This window comes from Pseudochaenichthys georgianus, chromosome 16 (assembly GCF_902827115.2).
Source record: "Pseudochaenichthys georgianus chromosome 16, fPseGeo1.2, whole genome shotgun sequence".
NCBI classification, from domain to species: Eukaryota; Metazoa; Chordata; class Actinopteri; order Perciformes; family Channichthyidae; genus Pseudochaenichthys; species Pseudochaenichthys georgianus.
Genome location: NC_047518.2, coordinates 13,356,504 through 13,378,559, shown reverse-complemented (window position 1 = coordinate 13,378,559; position 22,056 = coordinate 13,356,504). Strand labels below are relative to the sequence as shown.

At 39.8% G+C, this 22,056-nt stretch overlaps 1 protein-coding gene across 1 annotated transcript in view; it reads right to left on the bottom strand.

Annotated features, from left to right (window-relative positions):
- Nucleotides 1-22,056, bottom strand: part of LOC117460632 (zinc finger protein 236-like) — a 64,969-nt gene that overhangs the window by 20,722 nt on the left and 22,191 nt on the right. Inside the window, exons 9-23 of the mRNA XM_071206047.1 lie at nucleotides 17,198-17,369; nucleotides 16,146-16,418; nucleotides 14,779-14,982; nucleotides 14,511-14,643; nucleotides 14,036-14,296; nucleotides 13,655-13,887; nucleotides 13,106-13,207; nucleotides 9,572-9,714; nucleotides 8,854-8,957; nucleotides 6,471-6,622; nucleotides 5,422-5,598; nucleotides 4,905-5,223; nucleotides 3,953-4,056; nucleotides 3,148-3,582; nucleotides 1,438-1,583 (exon numbers count right to left, since the gene is read on the bottom strand). Coding sequence (XP_071062148.1) covers nucleotides 1,438-1,583; nucleotides 3,148-3,582; nucleotides 3,953-4,056; nucleotides 4,905-5,223; nucleotides 5,422-5,598; nucleotides 6,471-6,622; nucleotides 8,854-8,957; nucleotides 9,572-9,714; nucleotides 13,106-13,207; nucleotides 13,655-13,887; nucleotides 14,036-14,296; nucleotides 14,511-14,643; nucleotides 14,779-14,982; nucleotides 16,146-16,418; nucleotides 17,198-17,369 — 2,958 coding nt within the window. The remainder of the gene's footprint in view (nucleotides 1-1,437; nucleotides 1,584-3,147; nucleotides 3,583-3,952; nucleotides 4,057-4,904; nucleotides 5,224-5,421; nucleotides 5,599-6,470; nucleotides 6,623-8,853; nucleotides 8,958-9,571; nucleotides 9,715-13,105; nucleotides 13,208-13,654; nucleotides 13,888-14,035; nucleotides 14,297-14,510; nucleotides 14,644-14,778; nucleotides 14,983-16,145; nucleotides 16,419-17,197; nucleotides 17,370-22,056) is intronic.

Here is a 22,056-nt window from a genome sequence, read left to right as displayed (position 1 = left end):
TTGCTAAAGACAGTATTTGTGCTTTGTACTATGTTGATTTTGAGTTTCACATTTGTATGTTGTGCCTCTACTGTGACATGTCTCCATGCTTTAATGTTTAAAAATATCTTTATTTTTCTCAAACTGCCTGTGCTGCAGCACCTCTTTTCACCCTTTGTCTGAAAACAGAGTCCAGTCTGCTCTGATTGGTTAGCTGGCCGGCTCTGTTGTGATTGGTCAACCGCTTAGAGAGGTCCTGCCCATTAGCCTATTATGAACGTTGTGTTGGAGCGCTAGCCAATAGAAGTGTGAGTGTTACATATTGATGTCACTATGTTACAGAAGTACACAAAGGAGTCCTATGGAGGGTTTTCAGGCAGGGGGGGGGGAGTGTGTGGGGGAGTGTGTGGGGGAACTCCCTCTGGAGGGAACTTTGGGATGTTAGCCTTTGCAGCCATTTGACAAAAAACCACACAAAACCTATATGACACATGAAAGAAAAGTATAAAAGGGCCCCTTTAAGGCATGAGGGTAGAAATTGTTTCAGCTTTAGAGAATTAACCAGCATTCCCCCCCCCCCCCCTTGCCTCAAGTTTCTGATGAGAAAAAATGTAGATGGAGCCCATGAGAAACAACACTATCTGACAAGGAATCCAATATCAAGATTCAGCTAGCCATAAAAAAACTAATTGGATTGGAACCCTAGTGTGCACATCAGGTGTGTCAATACTACATTTTGTATTACTTTTACAGCCAAATGGACAACTCATCATGGGCTTTATGTAAAGAAGCTCTGTTGAATCTTATTTGGTGCTCATTTGGGATTGCAGGAATGAACAAATACTCGAGCCAAAAATTATAGCTGATGAATAAACAAGTCCAAACACTAGGTAATTAATGAAATGGTTGGTACAAAATGATATGCGCCCCAAATCGACTGCTAAAATTGTGCTCGGCTCATTTAAAGTAAATTAAGAAAAGGCAAGGTTTAAAAGCCTGCCGATGTTACTGGGGGAATAAGCCACAGACTTTATATTACAACTGATGTAGAAGGCGTATAATTAAAAGTAGTTTAGCACTCAAATGAAATCATGCAGTAAATTCCATTTTGATTAATTAAAAACTAAAGTAAGAATAATGAGGCAGGATGTGTCCATAGAATATCAATGTACTTAAAACGTTTCTGATCTATAAACTGTTTCTTTATAAATATTATGTAACTATTAACCATTACACAATTTATTTTTGGTTCATAAAAGCATGTATTTTAGAAAAATTCTATGACAAGGAGACTACTACTCATAGTTGCTCCTCTGAGATATTTGATTCCCCTCAATAGGAAATATCTGCAGGGTAAAATGTTCTCAATCAACATTAATGTATAACATCTTCCTAAGCATCAAGGGGATGACCCACATGGAAAATTACATATTTTATTCAGTAGTATTTGTGTGTAACCTGTAGTGTGATGTTGTTGATGTTGCTGGCGTCAATGCCAGAGATCTGCACGTTGGGGCACACCAGGTTGGCAGGAGTCAGTTGCAGGTGGATGCCATCCAGCGTGGTGAGGCCATCTGGGAGGGACACCGTCAGGTCTCCTGCAGCTACACACACACACGCACACATGCGCACACACACACACACACACACACACACACACACACACACACACACACACACACACACACACACACACACACTCACAAAGAAGACAGACTTATAATGTGAACTCATGTTTCAAAACCCTAAGTACTGTACTTGAATGTTGTTATTCTTATAGCATGGATATTTTATCTGCCTCAATAAATGCAGCTAAGATGAATATAAACATCTTTATATCCTCTTTGGAGGATGTTTATGATATTGTGAAAAATTGATTTGTGTTCAAAATGATCAAATAGTAGATTTGATTGGAGACAAATTGTTACACTGAAAGTGATAAAGCACCTTTCATCTCCCAACACTGGCCATGTCATTCATCTTGGCCGGAGCAAATGGAAAATGATTACAAAGCAAGCATTTCAAGTAAAGCGTTTCATCTACACGCACACACCTTGGTATCATCAGCGTGACATTACGATCAGAGTAAGTGCTAAATGTCAATCAAATGTGTTGTTGGGTTATCCATTACACACAGTGACTAATACAATTCAGTGACGCCACTTTTATGGTGTTGGGTCATTCTATCCCCACGAAATTATGCCTGCAGACCATGGTTTGCTCTGTAAAAAAACAGACCGCTGATTTCCAGACTACTTCTTCTTACTCTGCTCTTAACTATTGCAGTAAAACGATGCATTTGGTGTTCATATCTACAACTCTGCATGGTTATGTAAAGTACTATATTTAACAATGTATAGTTGTCAATCGCTTTGTGTTGCCAATATTTGATCATATTTAAACAGATTCCGAACTTTCTTGGTTGCCTATATAGCCTGTAGGCTAATTTCAATGTAGGAGACTCGGGACGCCTCTCTAACCCACGGTTCGAGCTAATGTAGCAAAATACTGTCTTGAGTGGACATAAACTAATTTATCCACACTCTTGGGTACCTGTTGGTAAATTAGTAAGCTTTCCATTAGCAAATTACCTTATCAGTTAAGGTTACAAAACAATCTATGCAAGGTTGTGCAGCTAGCTGGGTAGATTAAGCTTACTTGTTAGCTAACATTATCGCTAGCACCACACTTTCTGAGTTGATGTTAGTTGGCCAGCGAAATTACTTAACAAGTGATTCATTATACTAACAAAGCAAAGCTCATAACTAATCATTTATTTGTACTAGCCAAGCGCAATGCATGGCAGGGGTGGCCAACTAGCGAACTGTAACCTAAGCTAAGGTTAGCAGTATAGCTGTACCTTAGCTATACGAATCTGGCATTTGCAATTTATAAGGTCAAAGGTCATAAGACATGCAGCTAATGGTCCAAGGCAAAATATAGGAACATGACATGATATGAATCCTATTACAATTAAAATATATGGTTACAACATCATGTCACTGGCTCATGATAAACCAGAGCCCAAAGATTGCCATCCTGCAAATAACAATGACTGCAGTCTACTTAACAAAATGATGTCTATTATACGATTGTTTAGAACATTCTTAATAGCTTCTTTAATTTCATTGTATTTCTTGTTCTGTGCGATCCTTTCAAAGGGCTTACCTGACATAGAGGCAGGTAAAATGGCCTGTCCCACCAGTCCCTGTTGCAGTAGATTCTGGTCAAATTGCCCTGTCAGGACTTGGCTGGCAGGGAGGTACATGTTGGGGTCAGAGTTGCCAGTTTGCAGCAGACCCACAGGTTGAAGAGCATCTAAAGCGGCTGACTGCTGGCTCAGGCCCTGCCCCAGAGCCTGCCCAGTCCCTGGGTCTTGACCATGACCAGAGGACAAGGCAGACCGCTTGGATCTGCGACTTTCTAGGCTTGGACGGAAATGGCACTGGATGTGGGTTTTGCGGTGGCCTGAAGTTCTGAATCGTAGTTCACAGAAGGGACATTTGAAGGGCTTGGAGCCTGTGTGGAGGCGCATATGCACCTTCAAGCTGCCCTTTGTAGAGAAGGAGGTGTTGCACATGTGACAGCTGAATAGTTTCTGACCTGCAAAGATAAAGTAAAAAAAGTGAAAGTTACTTGTGGGTTCTTCTACTTCTATTCTCTGTGAATTTTGGATTTTGTAAGAAGGCAGTGATATAACCGTCCTAAAATATCAAACAGCTTTGAAATTTCAAGGAAAGCGCCTAAAGAGTCTGCAATCAGGTCAGGGAGTTCTTGTAAACTTTTTCTTCTTCCTCTCTTCCTACAGCTAAAAAACTAATCAATAATAATAATAAAGTTGTTTTAAACCTTGTTTAAAAGACACTAATCCAAATACCCCAATGTTTCAAAAATTGCACTAACAGTAGAATCCCCCTTAACAATTGTAACCTCAACATCAATAAGCAACCAAATATAGTGATCAAACATGAACCTGTATGTGTCTTCACGTGGCAGTCCAGGGTAGATTTCACTGTAAAACTCTTCCCACATTCATCACACTTGTAAGGTCTTTCTCCCGTGTGGATCCGAATATGCCTAGAAATTGAAGCAGATCAACATAGGTACATTTGAAAGAGGACACATGAGAGATTTAGTGTGAAAAAAGACAGCACACAATCAAGCATTGACAGGGTTTTCTGCCCAAGAGCACTCTTCCATCTCATGCCTTTGGTGCCCAGTGCCGTTGTAACACGAGCTTGCAAAAAATTGCAAATGCACTGTGACTCCAAATATCAAAACTTAAATAATAAATGTGCCTCACTTGTTTGTCAAAACAACAGCCAAAAATCACTTTCAAAAACATGGGCCAGCTTCTAGAGATTTTAAACATATATTGTGTTTCTGATGTCTGTCATTTCACACTTTAATCAAGAAGTCTGACACATAATTGCACGTGCAAATTGAATGGGGAATTTGGAAAACATACTGACCTTTGATCAAGGAGGTTTATATGTTATTTATACGGCTACATTAATGTTAAAAGTATAGCCTAAGGGTGTGGGGGAAAAGCTAGATTGACATAAATGACATCCGAGTAGTTTTATAGTATCATGTACAGCGAGAAGGACTAATATAGGTGGAATAAAATAAGACAAAAATGAAATATAGTTTAATAAATTAATTTGTGGGACAAGAAAACTATTCCAAATAATATCAATGAAATATACATTATATTACATATTTGGATGAAAATAAGTGTTAATTGATGTCGGGCGATCAGCTCCGAGAGAATGGTTGCCAACCCCTGACCCTGAGAGACCCAATTTAAAGCAATGGTTTTAAAATACGTAGCGCTTTCATTCCATTTAATTTTTGCTTCATGATGAGAACGTGAGAATCGGACATGTTTCTCCTAAAGACCAATAAACAGGAGTGATATTTACCTAACGAGGTCACTGGGCTTCTTGAAGCTCTTGGGGCAGAAATTGCAGCAGTTCGCAAACTTTGGTTCTGTCTCCAGCTCCACGGCCTTGTCTTTGATCTCGCTGATGCGATCCCTCTCCGCAGCCGACTGGGCGAGGATCCGCTCCGACACCGAGGCCTCCTCGCCGGGATCTTTCGCCAGCTCGGCCGTCTGCTCCTCGGTGAATGTGATGATTTCTAAACCCTTCCTCTTTAACTTCAGCTCCCCGTCCTCATCCTCTTCTTCTTCTTCTTCCTCCTCCTCCTCTTCCTCAATGTCTTCTCCATCCAGACGCATGACTGAGAGAATTCGGCAAAGGGAAATGTAAACTTTCTATACAGTGATGTACAAAACAGCTTCTTTCAAATATTTGAAATACAACAATCGATCTGTTAGCATTTTAGCATTTCCCCTTAAGTTTCATCTTTTTAGAATATTTTGTTTTCAAACTTTTCAAACAGCATTTCTAAGTAATGGGATGTAATCGGCCTCCTTACTCTGATCCTCCACAGCGTGTTCCTTCTTCATATGCTTTTTACACAGCAGGCTGGTCCTGAAGTTGTCGTCACACACGGAGCATTTGAAAGACTTGATGTGGATGATCATGTGGCGGTTCAGGCTGCCGTTGGTGGTGAATGAGGCGTCGCAGACATTACACTTAAAGGGCTTCACTCCTGTCAGCGAGAGAGGAGAGGCAGGGGTTTCAGGACGTTGCATTTGAAACATTTTATACCATTTCACTAAAGAATAAGGTATTACTAAAACTTTCCATATATTTTTGTGATACTGCCAATTAATTTGTTGGTCTTGCTCCAAGTCCCTAAAACACCTATTCCTGCTTTGAATTACATAAATTACATGTTGTAATTTATTCTCATCCCGGACTCAGGATGGTTTTAGTAGTATCGTGGAGATACAGTCATTTGAAAGGCTGTGTCCATGTGGTAATTGGGTGTAATTAACAATGTAAATACGCTGTAATATGAGTCTAATAACACTGTAATATAGGTGTAAAAAGAGTGTAATACGGATGTAATGCGGGTGTAACAACAGTGTAATTACGATGTTGTATAGGTGTTACATGTGTGTGATATGGGTCTTACATGGGTAACAGAAGGTTGTTATAAGGGTGTCATAATGGTGGTAGGATAACAGTGTAAGTTGGGTGCAATGTAGAAAAGAGAAATCAATTTCATTTCATATTCATTTATATGTGATGTGAGGGTTAAGAAATTGAGATACTTCATAAATCATTTTACTCATAAGCCTATTTTGTTCCCATGGCACCATGGGTATTTACCCCCCTTTGTTTTAAATATCTTGAATTACTAAGTAATTTGTAATCGTGGTGTGAATACAATGCATGACCAGGTTTTGGGAGATAAGGTAATACAAATAAATCACAATGTACCCCTGGCATCTTAATCATTTGATGAACACATTTATTAAATGCAATGGAATAGGACATATTTAATGGGGGCAATGACCTACAAAGGCTTTGGGTTTTTAAAAGCTAATTAATTTAGGAGGTCGTTGCTAAGCTTACCTGTGTGCGTGTTGAGGTGGGACTTTAGCACTCCGGCTGATACAAAGGCTCGCCCACAGAGATTACATCTGTAGGGTTTCTCCCCGGTGTGGGAGCGCACGTGCTGCTTCAGATGGCTTGACTTTTTGAAGCCCTTATTACACCAATTGCACCTGACAAGAGCAAAAGAAAGGCCCATTATTGTTGTTGAATTCAGACGAAATGTAATGATGAACAGAGAGACCAGAACAGCTAAGTAGTCTGTAGAGTCAGATGAGACATTTGGTCATGTGAATGCAGCTTTAAGCTGATGTCACAGAGAAAAACAGTCTGGGAGAATGATTTAAATTCTTTACGCTTTGTCTCCAAGGTCCCTTCTTATTAAAAGAGATAAATCCTGACTGCAAGGAAAATGATGGATGATACAGAGGACTAGGTTCTTTTTTAAGCCAAATTGGTTTCTACTTTTGACAAAAGCTTTGAGTAGGTTCGGCCCGATACCTTGGCAAACCTGAATGTGTATCCCTGGGCAGTGGCGGTTCTAGAACATTTTACATGAGGTCATGCCAGGGTGGCATGGGAGGGCGGACATTACGTGGTATTTTATACTGTATATATAACCTATTTATTGTTAAATCATGCTCCAAGTGTTCTTAATGCACAAGAGAAACAAGGTGTTCAGATAAACAAACTCAAATATAGTATAAAACAGCAGAAAATACTCATGATACCCTAGAATTCTGTTTACTGTAAGTACAGTAAAAGTACTTAGTTATAATGAAGTACACAAATGACATCACCCATCTCTTAAGAGAGCTAAAGGTGACCTGTGCAACCAAGAGCTGCTAGATTGTAGCGGCTGTGACCAATGATCACAGGTATTTGAGCTATAATATAACTTTACATTAGACGGTGCTTCTATCCAAAGCAACTCACAATAAGTGCAATTAACCATGAAGATACATAACAGCAAGAATACTGCAAGTCCCTTCAAATAAGCCAAACTTGTATTAAAGATTGTAATGGCCAAGGTGCAGTGGAAACGAAAGATGTGTAGACATTCTGCAGTTTTGATATCAATGACGAATATGATTAGAAAATGCCAACCAACTAGAAAAAAGGATTGTTTGGTCGTGACAAAGGTACAAAAATAAAAGAACAGACAAGCAGATTCTATGTCCAGATTTGGGACCTGTCGGACAGAATACAATTGCAGTGCAATCAGGGTTAAATGGTGGAATGAGTGCCTCTCCTGAGTAACCTGGTGTTTACTGAACTGCTCTCAAAGTAGTCTGAGAGCATGTTGAAAAATATGTTCCGGTTTGGAGAGACATAATTGAACTCTTTGGGCCTGAATGGCAAGCGCTTTGGTGAAAACCAGGTACTTTTGCATGGCATGGTTGCATCACGTAGGAAAGACAGCATCAAGGCATAAGGAGGTTTTAGGATCTGTGAGAATCAGGGGACTCTGAGGGAAGCGTAAACACGATCAGAATAGGCAGAGATTCTCTTTTCAGTACAACCAGAATCCATCAGGCAAGAACAGAGCAGAAGCAGATTCCGCAAAGTCACAGAGTGTTCTTCAATGGCGCAGTAAATGCTGGACATAAGCTTGCTTTTTTAACCACGGGTTCACATGAAAGCTGGAATCCTAAGCAGAAATGTCCACATAGATGCGGATGAATATGTCTTACTGGAGGATTCCACTGAATGACACCAGAAAACTTGTACCTTGCATAACTTCCAGTTTTGCATGATTTAAACAATAAACATAAAGTATTATTTTGCGAAAAATGTGTCTCAGTGAACTGGGGATTGATACAAAAATAAAATGCCTAAGTAAGGTACCTTATCCTGTGACTGGTGGGGAAAACACACTATCGGCGCCGCCCACATTCCATTTCCCCCAAACTTTGCTTACATTTTACATCCTTTATGTCAAATTATAAAATGTTATTTATCATACTGTCAACAGCTTTTTTGATTAGCATTAGCATTTCTTCCAAAATGTCTCCCATTGTTGTCGTTGATGATGTGCCTACTGACCCCTGATCCTGTCACATCACCATAATGCACTACAGATTATGTGTGATTATCTGTAGTGTTCATTTCTGAGGATGTAAAAACCAACGCTCCGATCAGACGCAAGCAGACATCATGCATATGCGTAGTGAAAGCAATTATATCACTGGCTTAAGACCTAAGGATCGCAGTTTAATAATGTAATGTATATGTATTCTAAAGAATCTGTAAGCAAATAAGATAACAGTTCCGTTGAGAAATGAAGGTGGGCATAGATGGCAGAGGAATCTCTTTTTATCTTTTTCTCCTTACTGTTGCTTTTACAAAAGGTTGGGAGTAGAAATGTAAAGAGGTTTTAGCAAGAAGTAAGTCAGAAGTAAACCTGTAGGCTCTCTTGCTGTTGTCCTCGCTGTCATCCTGGTAGTCCTGTGTTTCAGTGCTCAGCTGAAGCTCATCCTGAGTGCTCTGCTGAAGAAGTCCATTTGTCTAGATTTCACAAGATAAATCAACAAAATCACCTTATTGCAGAAATACATATATTTAGGAGGCATTATTAGTTCCAACTGTCTCATGTCTGCTTAAGATATGTCTTCAAAGGGTTATTTCAACATTTTGGGAAATCCTACCTGTATGCAGTTTAGAATCATCATCATCATCTTTATTTAAAGAGACTCTTGGTCCATTATTACAAAACATACAACACTCAAATATAAATTAAATATATTAAGTTGGAGTTGAAGTTTGGTCAGTTTTAGCTAGGTGAACCAGAATATGAATGCACATTACATTGAGAAACAATTAAACCATTTCAGGGGGTATTTCATTATTAAGGCGTATTTTTAATCATTTGAGAGAACCGGGTGCACTTTTTCCCAGTTGCAAGTTTGTATGCTAAGCTAGGCTAATTAATCCCCATCTCCAGTAGTGTACTTAACCCACATATATGAGAGTGGTATTCATCTTCTTGTCCTAATGAAGCATGCATACAAACAAATAAGTCCAACATGTCTTTATCAATAGTTGTGTACTGCTCAGCTACTAATCAGCTTTCTAAGTCCAGGTGAGTGTAAGGGCTTATTGGGTATAGTCCCAGGACTCACCACTTCAGCACTGGAAACGTGGAGCAGGTTGGGGGGGTGATAGCTGGAGGACAGGGCCTGGGACTCCAGGGTGCTGGAGTCCTGCAGCTGCTGGACGCTGGAGAAATGGGCCTGACTGTAGCTAGATTCAGTGATGGTGAAGCCTGAGGGGAGAAGACAACGAGAAATCAGTATCTTCAGCTATTCATCACATCTCAAAGAAGAATTGATTGACGAATAAAATGGCAAATGGCAAATAATAATTCAAAAGTGTTTAGCTTTTAAACTTTGCAATTCCACATATGTGAATACTAGACACGATGCACCCCAAGGGGTTGAAATAACCAATTAGGCCACAAACTATGGAAGGGGACTTTCTTGAAATGATAATGTAGACTTGAAAATTAAAAGGAAACTCCACAAAAGTATAATCTTCAACATAGGTATGCATTGTTAAAGTAGATGAAAACAAAATGCAAAGATACAATTTCCTTTTCAAATGGGCCTTTTATGACCATAGTAAATTAAATTGAAATTGCTTTATGAGATTGCGTTTTCAAATGTAATCTTAACCAATGCTTAGAAAACTGCATTTCAAATCGTGACCATTTCTTTCTATGCAAAAATAAAAAAAAAACAGCTGCATTAATGACACTGCATTTTAATATTCAAATTGATTCAACATTATAATGTTGAACCCTAAGAACATTAAGAGTTAAACAGCTTTTTAAATGTACATTTCATTATTGTCATAGAACGCCAATATAAGTATTTAAAAATGCTAATAGGATTATTGCATTTTATTTATAACTCAACTAACACATTCATTTTAAGAAATGATGATGGTACTATGGAACAAAATGTGGATTTTCAAGTATAAATGTACATTTTAATAATGTCTCCTAAAGGCTTCCATACATACAAACTACATACTAATGCTTTATACTAGTGTTGCACGGTGTACCGATACTTGAAAGGTACCGCGATACCCTGCCGTTAAAAACGGTACGATTCCTCCGTTTCATTAGTATCGGTACTTTAAGAATGACGGGGGAAAGTACTCCCGTGAAAAAGCGCCGTTTTAATAAGAGCCGTGTGTGTTCAGCGCTCTGCTTCCACTCCCTGCACTGCAGCCGTGCCTGCAGTCCCGCTCCTCTCAAGCACGTTCTAAGTCCCTCCCCTCTCTCGTGCACGCGGCCACGCGCTAGCTGCCAGAGCATGTGAGAAAACGAGAAGCGTGGCTGCAAGTGGGAGTGCAACTGCCGCTGCGCCTCGGCTTGTTGACAAAAAAGACGCCAGAGGTCTGTGAACGGGCCGTTCAGGTGTCCAGAGCAGAGCTCCCTGTCGGAGCGGCAGAGCGTGATGTGCACTGAAAAGTGTTTCTGTCGCAATATTATCGTTGAGCAAACTTAACTAGCAATCTGCTAACGTTAGCTTTAGCCTTCGTTTTCTATTAGTTGTTTTCATAGGCTATAAACGGAGGTGGTATAAGTATATATCTTGTACTTGAGTAAAAGTAGAAGTACCCAGGTCTTGTACTTGAGTTAAAGTAGAAGTACCAGAATGTAGGAACAATCCTGCAATCAAAATGTTCCTCAAATAAAAGTACAAAAGTATTATCATCAAAATATAGTAAAAGTAGCGACAGTAAAAGTAGAAGTACTCAGGTATTGTACTAGAAGCACCAGAGTGTACTGTAGGAATACTCTGTTACAGTAAAAGTACTGCATTCAAAATGTTCCTCAAGTAAAAGTATTAAAGTAGCGACAGTAAAAGTAGTCATTGTGCAGATTGGTCCATTTCAGAATAATATATATGATGTGTTTTATAATGATTGATCATGAAAGTGTTCTCAAAGCTGGTAAAGGTGCAGCTAGTTTGAATGACTTTGTAGACTGCAGGGTAGCTGGTGGATTTACTCCAGGTGGAACTAAAGTCTGATTTAACACTTGATTATATTTCACATCATTCATCCACATCTGTGAAGTAACTAAAGGGATTAAATACATGTAGTGGAGGAAAAGTACACCATGTACCTCTGAACTGTAGTGGATTAGAAGTACAAAGTAGCAAAAGAAACATTGAAATACTTAAATAAAGTACAACATTGTACCCAAGTAGTACTTGAGTTTATGAACTTAGTTACTTTACACCAGTGGCTATAAAGATAGAAAGACTAAGCCTTGCACAGAGGCATGAAAATACATTTTCAAAATGCTCAACAGTGCTGCCAAAATGTTAAACTCACTGCTACACAATTAAAATAAATGCTTTTATATATATTTATATTAGATGTGACTCTTTGGGGTTTCTGTTCTTAGTAACACTGCTGCTTCAGTTGTTCTGACTGCTAAAATCATCTGTTATTCCTAATTTTAAAGCCGATATTCCGTGGGGCTCGGATCCTTGTCACCTTTTTCATACCTGATGAGTTTGCATCCCTGATTATATTTAAGACTGTTTCCCTTTTTTTAAGAAAAGTATCGAAAAAGAATCGGAATCGCAATTCTTGACTTGGTATCGGTATCGAAACCAAAATGTTGGTATCGTGACAACACTACTTTATACAAGGCAGTGGTAAACCGGGGGTTAAAAATGGATTAGCAGCTCAAGAGCCCTCCTGCCCAGGCACATGTGCTTTGTGCCCATGAACATTTGGTAGCACTCGAGGCAATTATGAGAGTGATGAAATACCCGGTCTGCTCTGGACAGATAACAAGGTTGTTGAGCCCCAGGAGAGAGCAGGAAGGCTAGATCTGCCAGACAGATGTTTGCTGTCAGAGTGCGATGATGCCCACTGCTCTCATCCACACAATCCAGGCTGCCAAAACGGTCAGTTGGCATGATGGGAACTCTGTGAGTTTGTCATTTGAGTGAAAGTAGTAACCATATATTTGAGAGCCCTACACTGGATTTAGAGTTACACAATGGAAAGGGAAGAAAGAACATAAAACATCTGGGAAAGTCCCTCTATATCTCTTGTTTATCTCAGATTAGATTAGATTATATATATTTAATTGTCATTGCACTGGAGTACAACAAATGGCTTTTACTGTATTACTGTATAGTAATTTTCTCCTTTGATTATTGAGTGAAACTGACAGTAAATGTAATTCATCAATCATTTTTTATGTCTTTCTAATTATAATTTGAATTAAAAAGTGTTATTATTAAGGTCGTTTGTTGAGGCCAACTTCGCACATTGCACAATTAACTTTTAATGGGAAAAAAACTAAGGGGAAATTACTGGAATGAAAAGGGACTTTCGACAGCTCATTGTCTAGTCGCTTTCCTATCAGAAACCTTTGCTTTACACAATGAGAGATGACAGTATGCACAGTTCTCCTTAATGGCATTTGTTTCAATGTAGACATCTCACTCATGCTACCATGAAAACACTGGGTTGCACAAGTAACCACGTTTTTTACTTCATTTTCCTTCATAAACGCATATTTGATTGATTTTTTTCATGCAATACAGACATGATAGATTACAAATGTAATCTCTGGGGGGAAAAGCATGCATGAGTGAAATCAGTGAGATGTCAGTTTGTACCTTGTGTTAGAGCTTGCTGGTCAAAGGAAGGCTGAGGAAGTGCTGGTGTCTCAAACTGGCTGATGTTTTGAGGCAAAGCATGTTGGGTGGTCACATACGAATCTGTCAACAGAAGAAAAAAAAGATGCAGGTTAGTCTTAAACTCGCAAGGTTTAAGATGGATAGGAATGGCATCTTAACTCTATCGATTAAATTATTCTGGTCATAATTCTCTTATTTTTCTGAACCTTGGTGGTGTTTACCCAATTTACTTCCACGGGTCATTATCCATAAAAACAATGTCTCGCATGTAAATAATCGCTTATATCGGCCACATGAGATGCCTCGTATCTCTTTATGGTCATTAGCATCTTCTACATTTCTACCTAGTAGTTTTTTGCACCTAATTAACTGACATTTTCATGGCTTTGTAGTTGTTTTGCGTCCCTTAACAGTTATTTTGCACATCTATGTACTCGTTTTGGTTTTCCAAAAGGCAAGGTAACAGATAGTCCATACAGACAGGGATGTGCCACTCCTGGCTAGCCCTTTGGCCCGGAGTCTGCGTACCTTCTCCTTGTACAAGGGTCTGGTCAGTCAGGGGGACCTCCAAGGTCACTTCTTGACTTCCATTCACGACCTCTGTCTGGTCCAGTCCCAGCATACTTTGCTGCTCTTCTGAGGTAGCAGGTGGTTGATGGAGGGAGTCTCCCTCTATTTCCACCTGCATTTCATGGTGCACCGTGCCCCCTCCTAAGTGGTCATCTGATGACTGGGGCTGCAGCTGCTGGGCCAATTCATACCTGGTTTGGCAGAACATAAGTTTTATATATTGAGGTGTTATTATGTTGTACGTGGACTTCCTTGTCAAGGAATGCTCCTAGATCTATGGGGGGAAAAAAGTATAAAAGAACAAACAGCAATAAAAAACTGTGCAGAGAAAGCCCAAACCTGTGTGTCTTCATGTGCTTCCTGCAGTTGGGAGATGACTTGAAGGTCTTCTGGCAGTATGGGCACATGTAGGGTCGCAGGTCACTGTGGGTGGTCATGTGACGTCGCAGGCTGCCGCTGGTGGTGAATGTGGTGTCGCACATCAGGCACTTGTACGCCTTTAAACCAGAGTGGGTCCTGATGTGAGCCTTGAGGACTCCCGAGGAGGCAAAACCCCGACTGCACTGCAGACACTTGTAGGGCCTTTCTCCTGTATGAGACCTGGGATGATAAAAGGATAACATCACGGAGACCATAAGTAGTTTCAAGTGGGACATAAAGTATTCAAAGTAAAGAAATGCCATCTTTATACAGCAATCATTCAATATTATATACAGAATACAATTGAACTGTACCAACTATCAGTACATGAATTAGAAAAAATACTTATAAATTATAAATTCTGTATTGGACAATGTTATTCAAGGAGCTTTACCTGGTATGCTGTTTCAGATGGCTTGATTTCTTGTAGGCCTTATTACAGAACTGGCACTTGTATGGCCGGTCACTGCCCACCACCTCAAGGTATTGTTGAAAGGCCAAGCGGGGGTTTTGGGATGGGATGAGGCCTGTTAAGCAACATGTGAACAAGAAACATGTGTTCCATTTGAAAAAAGAAATGTTGTTAACTGCACAATGGGTTTCACTTCATCTCAATGTAGAAGGCGAGTTTGTTCACAATCGTTAACATAACGTTTTTTTACCAAAGTCAGTGATGAGGATGGGTTCCTGCAGGGGGATGTCGGGCAGAGGTAGGTTACTCTTGGACACTTTGGCTTTGTTGGCTTTGCGAGGAAACTTGTGCTTCTTTTGCTGTAAACTTTTGAAGTGAGACGCAATGTGTGTTTTCCTGTGGCCCGATGTGCGGAAGATCTTGTCACAGTGAGGGCAGGGAAAAGGACGTACACCTGGGAAGAAAGAAAAAGCACTTTTGGAGAATTAGTATTTAGAGAATTAGACTGATCCTGACATGTAGATATAAACTACAATTAAATATATTAGAATGTGCTATCCCTAAGAAAATCTAGATAAATAATATAAAACCCAAGCCTTGCAGTTAGCAGGAAACAATATATATAATATATATTTATGAAAAATTACAGCACTAGAAAAAGTGACAATGATATCAAACTGTATACGCACAAGCCTTAGTGAGAAACACAGCTGAGAACATTAAGAAAAGTCTTAGCTTAGAGCTAACACGTGACCAAAAGTAAACACCTAACATAGAAAAGTGCCATTACATAGCAATCATAGACAACAACTAATGCACAGATGCACATAATAATTAAAGTGATACAGTTTTTTATTCCACACTAATGCTGACATTTCATGTCAATGGGGATGCTTGTTTAGGTCCATCTCGCTAAGTAGAGGCAAATTCAGGATAATTGCAAACACATAATTGCAAATGAGGGATCTGGCTGTAGCAGCACCACTATATATGTACACAGGTCTAGCAGCTTTTGTCGCTCTCTGCATAATTTATTATACCATATAGCTGATAACTAAATGTTAAAAGGCTGCCTGGAAACATTATGTTGAAAATGTTGTACGTCCTCTTTTCTACTTAAAGGTGGGGTAGGTAAGTTTGAGAAACTGGCTCGAGATACACTTTTTGTTATATTCCATGGAATGCTCTTAACATCCCGATAGCAATGAATATCTTAAGTGCTTTGACAACAAATCCATAAAAAAATCTGTGGAAGCCGTAGCGCTGTAAAAAGCACAACCAATCATTTGAGCCGGCCCGGCTAAAATAACTGGATGGCCTACCTGCCTGTCAGCCTTCCATCTGTGCACAAACTTATCTCGTGCCCTCATTGGTCATGTGCGCGTTCGTGCGTGTTGGAGGAGGGGCTCTGTAAGGAAGTGGCAGATTTTTTCCAGTTGTGTATTTTCAAATTCTAGCGCACTCGAGCTGGTTTCTCCAAAATTACCTACCCTACCTTTAAGTGCATACAAATTACATTTGTCATTCAGATGCAGCAAAGCCAATAAAGTGCAAATGTTGATTGTTGTTAGTTTTGCTTCTTGTGTAACCCTTTCATGAAGTGCACCTGCTTCTCACCTGTATGCAGACGCATGTGTACCTTCATGCTGCCAGAAGTGGAAAAGCACTTGAGGCAGCACTGACACTCAAAGGCCTTGACGCCCGTGTGAGTTTTCATGTGTGCTGTGAGGGTACTCTTGACAGCGAACGCTCTGAAGCACTGTTTGCACTTGAAAGGCTTCTCGTGAGTGTGGATGCGGATGTGGCGGACAAGGTCGCTGGGCTTCTTGAACTCCTTGGAGCAGTACGGGCAGCCGTGCCAGCGGACGCCGTTCTCCTCCCTGATGGAGCCTGGAGGGAAGGCAGAGTGAAGCAGACATAGTTTACTGTCGATAGCTCGGGCTGCAACTTAAAGCTTTTTAAATGATGATATTATCGATCATCTTTCTCATTGATGTATCACCAAGTTAGTATAAAGTTGGTCAATAAAATGACAGATTTTTAGAGTAAGAAAATGAACAGGGACGATAACAAATACTTTTTCAGGAAGAGGAAATAGACCTAGCCTGAAAACATTAAACCGCAATTAATCTGCAACACAATCTCTGACAATGTATATAGATATTACATTAAAAAAAGTTTTATTTATGAATAAAATGCATCTAATATGAATAAATCAATGAATACTATATTTGTATACAAAGCAAGCTCATTTATATACTGCTAATCGCACTGATGTTTCATTTATGCCACGAACTTCATATATATGCAAATAACTTCCAAGGAAAAGGACAGTTTAAATTGTATTTTTGAACGTTAGTAAAATAACTTAATTAAGAGTCCTTAAACAGTAAATTCCTTTTATAATTACATCAAACCCTTATATTGCAAACACATCTTCAAATGATCTCACTCTATCTGCACATTTTTAACACATTTATTCATAAATAACTGAACTGATTTATTAGTTATCTAACTTAAAATGTCTTAGTTTCAAGTTGTGAATTCATTAATAACTGTACTGAAAGGCAACTACAAACCTACTGAACTTCAACACTATGTCAAAATCTCATTTGAGTTTGTCATTGTGATAAGATGCTTTTGTGAATGTCGTGTAATACCGATCCTACCTGGCATTTGTATGGGTTTCTTGAAAATGCTCCTTTTCTTTTCCCTGAATGGTTTGTCGTGAATTTGAACTCTCCTGCTCTCTCCGGTTCTGCCCTCCGTGCTCTGGTTCTCTCTGGATGTGTTGTCGCTCTGCGGCTGGACCACACTCAGCCCACTGTTCTCCAGAGCTTGCTACGAAAGGAACAAAAACTGCTCAAACACCACAGCTTGAAAACGCCTTCATGTAACACAATCTACATTAAGGGTAATGCGGGTCAAATCCTACAATAGAATGTTTCCTAAATACTAACCACTTAAAGAATAATAAACTCCGCCAGGCCTATGCCACGCCATTTTACCAGCCTGTAGGGGTTGCAAATTATTTCCTTCATCTTGGCTAAAAACAAGCCTTAACTACACTCAAAAATCATGTATTAGTCCCGCAGTGGGGAAATGTACATTGTCATAGCAAAGAGAAATTGCCAATACAAGTAAAAAGAAATAAGAAGTAGATTAACATATTATATGTGAACATATGAAAGTAGTAAAATAGCAGCCATTAATGACATAAATTCATTGTAAAAAAGTATAAATTGCATCTACAGTAGCAACAGATAAAGCCTTTCAATTTAAATGTGTTATTATAGTCTGTATTTGTGTTCGGCATGCTGCAGTGCAATTCAAAGCCTTTGTATAGTGGCTCAGAAAACTGACAATAGAACAGTTTGTTTTCAGTTTCAAGTAGAACTTGTGCAGAATAATTCCATACCGATGTTATGGCCCACTACATTTAGGCACAATACCAGGGGGGACACTTGAGTTTATGTATGAGGGGAGAGGGAGACACAGCTGGTTAAGTATATTTTCTTATTCATTATTATAGATTCAACCATTTGAGGTATGGCTTGAAATAATGTTACAAAGCTCAGTCATAATCAAACCATCTTGGGATGAAAGCAAAGGCTCTATTAAACTCTCCAGTAGTGTTCAACTTAAAAGTTCTCGTTCCCCCAGCGTGGGACTATTTTTCGACAAGCACCAGAATTCTGCCTTTCAATCTTTCCCTTTGGCCGACTGCCCACCGATTCAACATGTCGAATCGGTGGGTTTTCGGCCGAAAAGGTGTCGGCACGGCTGAAAAGACACGACGGTGCGGGACACACCAATCTGAGTAGGGCGTGTCGACGCCCATCGTCGGCCAAAATCGGCTTGGTGTGTCCGGGCCTTAAAAGGAAGGCAACTTGAAAGCGCAGATCACTTAGCTTCAAGCAAATATCTATTCAAGGACTTTTTTGAGAAACTTTTTTATCTTTTCATCTCCCTCTAATATTATTCCCACTGTGAGTCCTCCGACTTCCATCTGCATCACTTACAATGGCTTCAGTAACTTCTTGAGGTCTTAAGAGGTGCAGCTGCTGGTGTATGGAGCTGAGGGTTTGTATGCTTAGACACACACAGAAAGAAAGACGAGGAGAGATTTCCAGAAGGATTTCTTTAATCCATGTTTATAACCTCAAGAGTGCATGTCACATTGGAGCTAAAATAGAACACTAGATAAAGAGCTCTTATAAAATAATAATTTAATCATATGCTGTAGATCAGTGGTTCTCAAATGGGGGTACGCGGACCCCTAGGGGTACGTTGGAGTACTGCAGGGGGTACGTGAGATTTATTTTATGTTAATGGGAAAAAACCTAATTAATGCATTTAAACAAACTACAAATAGTAGATTAACTACTTTATTCAAAAGTTTACAGTAATTCTGGATAATAAAATGGGAAAAGTAAACGGGGTGCTCTCTTTTCCTCTCCCTCTCCTGACAGCCCGCCAGTCTCGTGCAGCTCGCTGAACTTGTAATAAGTGACCCGACAGTAAAGAATACATACACTGAACAAAAATATAAACGCAACACTTTTGTTTTTGCTCCCATTTTTCATGAGATGAACTCAAAGATCTAAAACATGTTCTATATACACAAAATAACCATTTCTCTCAAATATTGTTCACAAATCTGAAAAAATCTGTGACAGTGAGCACTTCTCCTTTGCCGAGATAATCCATCCCACCTCACAGGTGTGGCATATCAAGATGCTGATTAGACAGCATGATTATTGCACAGGTGGGCCTTAGGCTGGCCACAATAAAAGGCCACTGAAACGTGCAGTTTTGCTTTATTGGGGGGGTCTGAGGGGGTCCGAAAACCAGTCAGTATCTGGTGTGAGCACCATTTGCCTCACGCAGTGCAACACATCTCCTTCGCATAGAGTTGATCAGGTTGTTGATTGTGGCCTGTGGAATGTTGGTCCACTCCTCTTCAATGGCTGTGTGAAGTTGCTGGATATTGGCAGGAACTGGAACACGCTGTCGTATACGCCGATCCAGAGCATCCCAAACATGCTCAATGGATGACATGTCCGGTGACTATGCTGGCCATGCAAGAACTGGGATGTGTTCAGCCTCCAGGAATTGTGTACAGATTCTTGCAACATGGGGCCGTGCATTATCATGCTGCAACATGAGGTGATGGTTGTGGATGCACAACAATGGGCCTCAGGATCTCGTCACGGTATCTCTGTGCATTCACAATGCCATCAATAAAATGCACCTGTGTTCGTCGTCCATAACATACGCCTGCCCATACCATAACCCCACCACCACCATGGGCCACTCGATTCACAACATTGACATCAGAAAATCGCTCTCCCACACGATGCCACACACGCTGTCTGCCATCTGTCCTGAACAGTGAAAACCGGGATTCATCCGTGAAGAGAACACCTCTCCAACGTGCCCGACGCCATCGAATGTGAGCATTTGCCCACTCAAGTCGGTTACGACGACGAACCGGAGTCAGGTCGAGACCCCGATGAGGACGACGAGCATGCAGATGAGCTTCCCTGAGACGGTTTCTGACAGTTTGTGCAGAAATTCTTTGGTTATGCAAACCGATTGTTGCAGCAGCTGTCAGAGTGGCTGGTCTCAGACGATCTTGGAGGTGAACATGCTGGATGTGGAGGTCCTGGGCTGGTGTGGTTACACGTGGTCTGCGGTTGTGAGGCCGGTTGGATGTACTGCCAAATTCTCTGAAACGCCTTTGGAGACGGCTTATGGTAGAGAAATGAACATTCAATTCACGGGCAACAGCTCTGGTGGACATTCCTGCTGTCAGCATGCCAATTGCACGCTCCCTCAAAACTTGCGACATCTGTGGCATTGTGCTGTGTGATAAAACTGAACATTTCAGAGTGGCCTTTTATTGTGGCCAGCCTAAGGCACACCTGTGCAATAATCATGCTGTCTAATCAGCATCTTGATATGCCACACCTGTGAGGTGGGATGGATTATCTCGGCAAAGGAGAAGTGCTCACTATCACAGATTTTTTCAGATTTGTGAACAATATTAGAGAGAAATGGTTATTTTGTGTATATAGAAAATGTTTTAGATCTTTGAGTTCATCTCATGAAAAATGGGAGCAAAAACAAAAGTGTTGCATTTATATTTTTGTTCAGTGTATATGTACAACTAGTTTAGCTAGTTCCAGAGTAGATAAACTAGCTAATGGCGCATTTCCACTGCAACGGGGTAGCCCCGTTTAAGCGTCCCTAAGAGTCCTCGCTCAGGCCTCGGGCTGCCTCGCTGGCCGTCCGAGGCCGTGGCGCATTTCCATTACAGTTTAGGACCTGGGGTAGCAACGCAGTGTAGGCGGGGCGTCGGCTTTTTGGGCGGAGCGACGCTGGGTAAAACTGCAGTGGCGTCATTTTCAATGCGACACAACTCACAAAACACACACAACAATGGAGGATGTGGAAGCGATCGTTTACTTGTTTATTGTTAAATCCATGGTGCTGACATGCTGTGTTCTGCATAACGTCTGCGAGAGTCATGGAGAGGACTATGATGATGGGTGGAATGCACTGACATCAGAGAGGGTTTGATGCGCTACCTGAATACCTACATATGCATTGTATTGCATTCATTGTATTGAACATAAATAAATCTTTTTTTTTTCATATACATGTGTTGGTCAAATGTTTTAAACAAATGTTATCTGAATTGAATATTTAGTAAATATTTGAATTTCAAGCACCAGTAAGTACTGCCCCATAAATAATAAGAACATTTGACGAAATATCAGATCATGAAAAGAAAATCTTTCTAATAAATTAAGCGAATATCAAAGCTAACTATAAACATAAATACTAAAGTGTAAAACACAGCAAAACTATATTCATAAATGCAAGTGTAAAATAGTGTGCACAATTGTAAACATGGATGGAGACTAAAGTATCCACAACATAAAATAATATATTAAATATAACCTCAATCTTTCTTCTAGACATGTTAAAAGCTTGCTTGAATGGGTTATAGGTTTATTTTGTTCTCTCGTCTTTGAAATATATAAGGAATGTGTTGTTTGAGTCTAGTAGAACGAGGGTATTACAATTGAGACATTTCTACATGTATTATGTATTTATCATGTATTCTTAATACTATTACAAAAATAAACATGTAATAATGTTTTAGAGGAGGACCTCAAGCTAGCAAACTCAATTTCTTGCTTTAAATCTCTTAAAAGTAAGGGGCTTTTTCCTAACTGATGGTGTTTGTTATTGCTTTATAAATTCATGTATGTTTATATCTTCTCTAAATCAAGATTATGTGAATCTGATTTTTTTCTGTTGGGTGCTATTCATTATCAACAAGAGATAAGATAAGTCAAAGAAGTACTTTATTGATGGCAGTATAAAAATACAAAAAAAATGTTGTATCAAAGGCATGCCATTAAACAATACAAATAAAAATGTAAAACTGTAATGCAGCCAGCATAAATATACATGGAATTGTAAATATAAAATGAACATTTTAAAGAAAATAAAT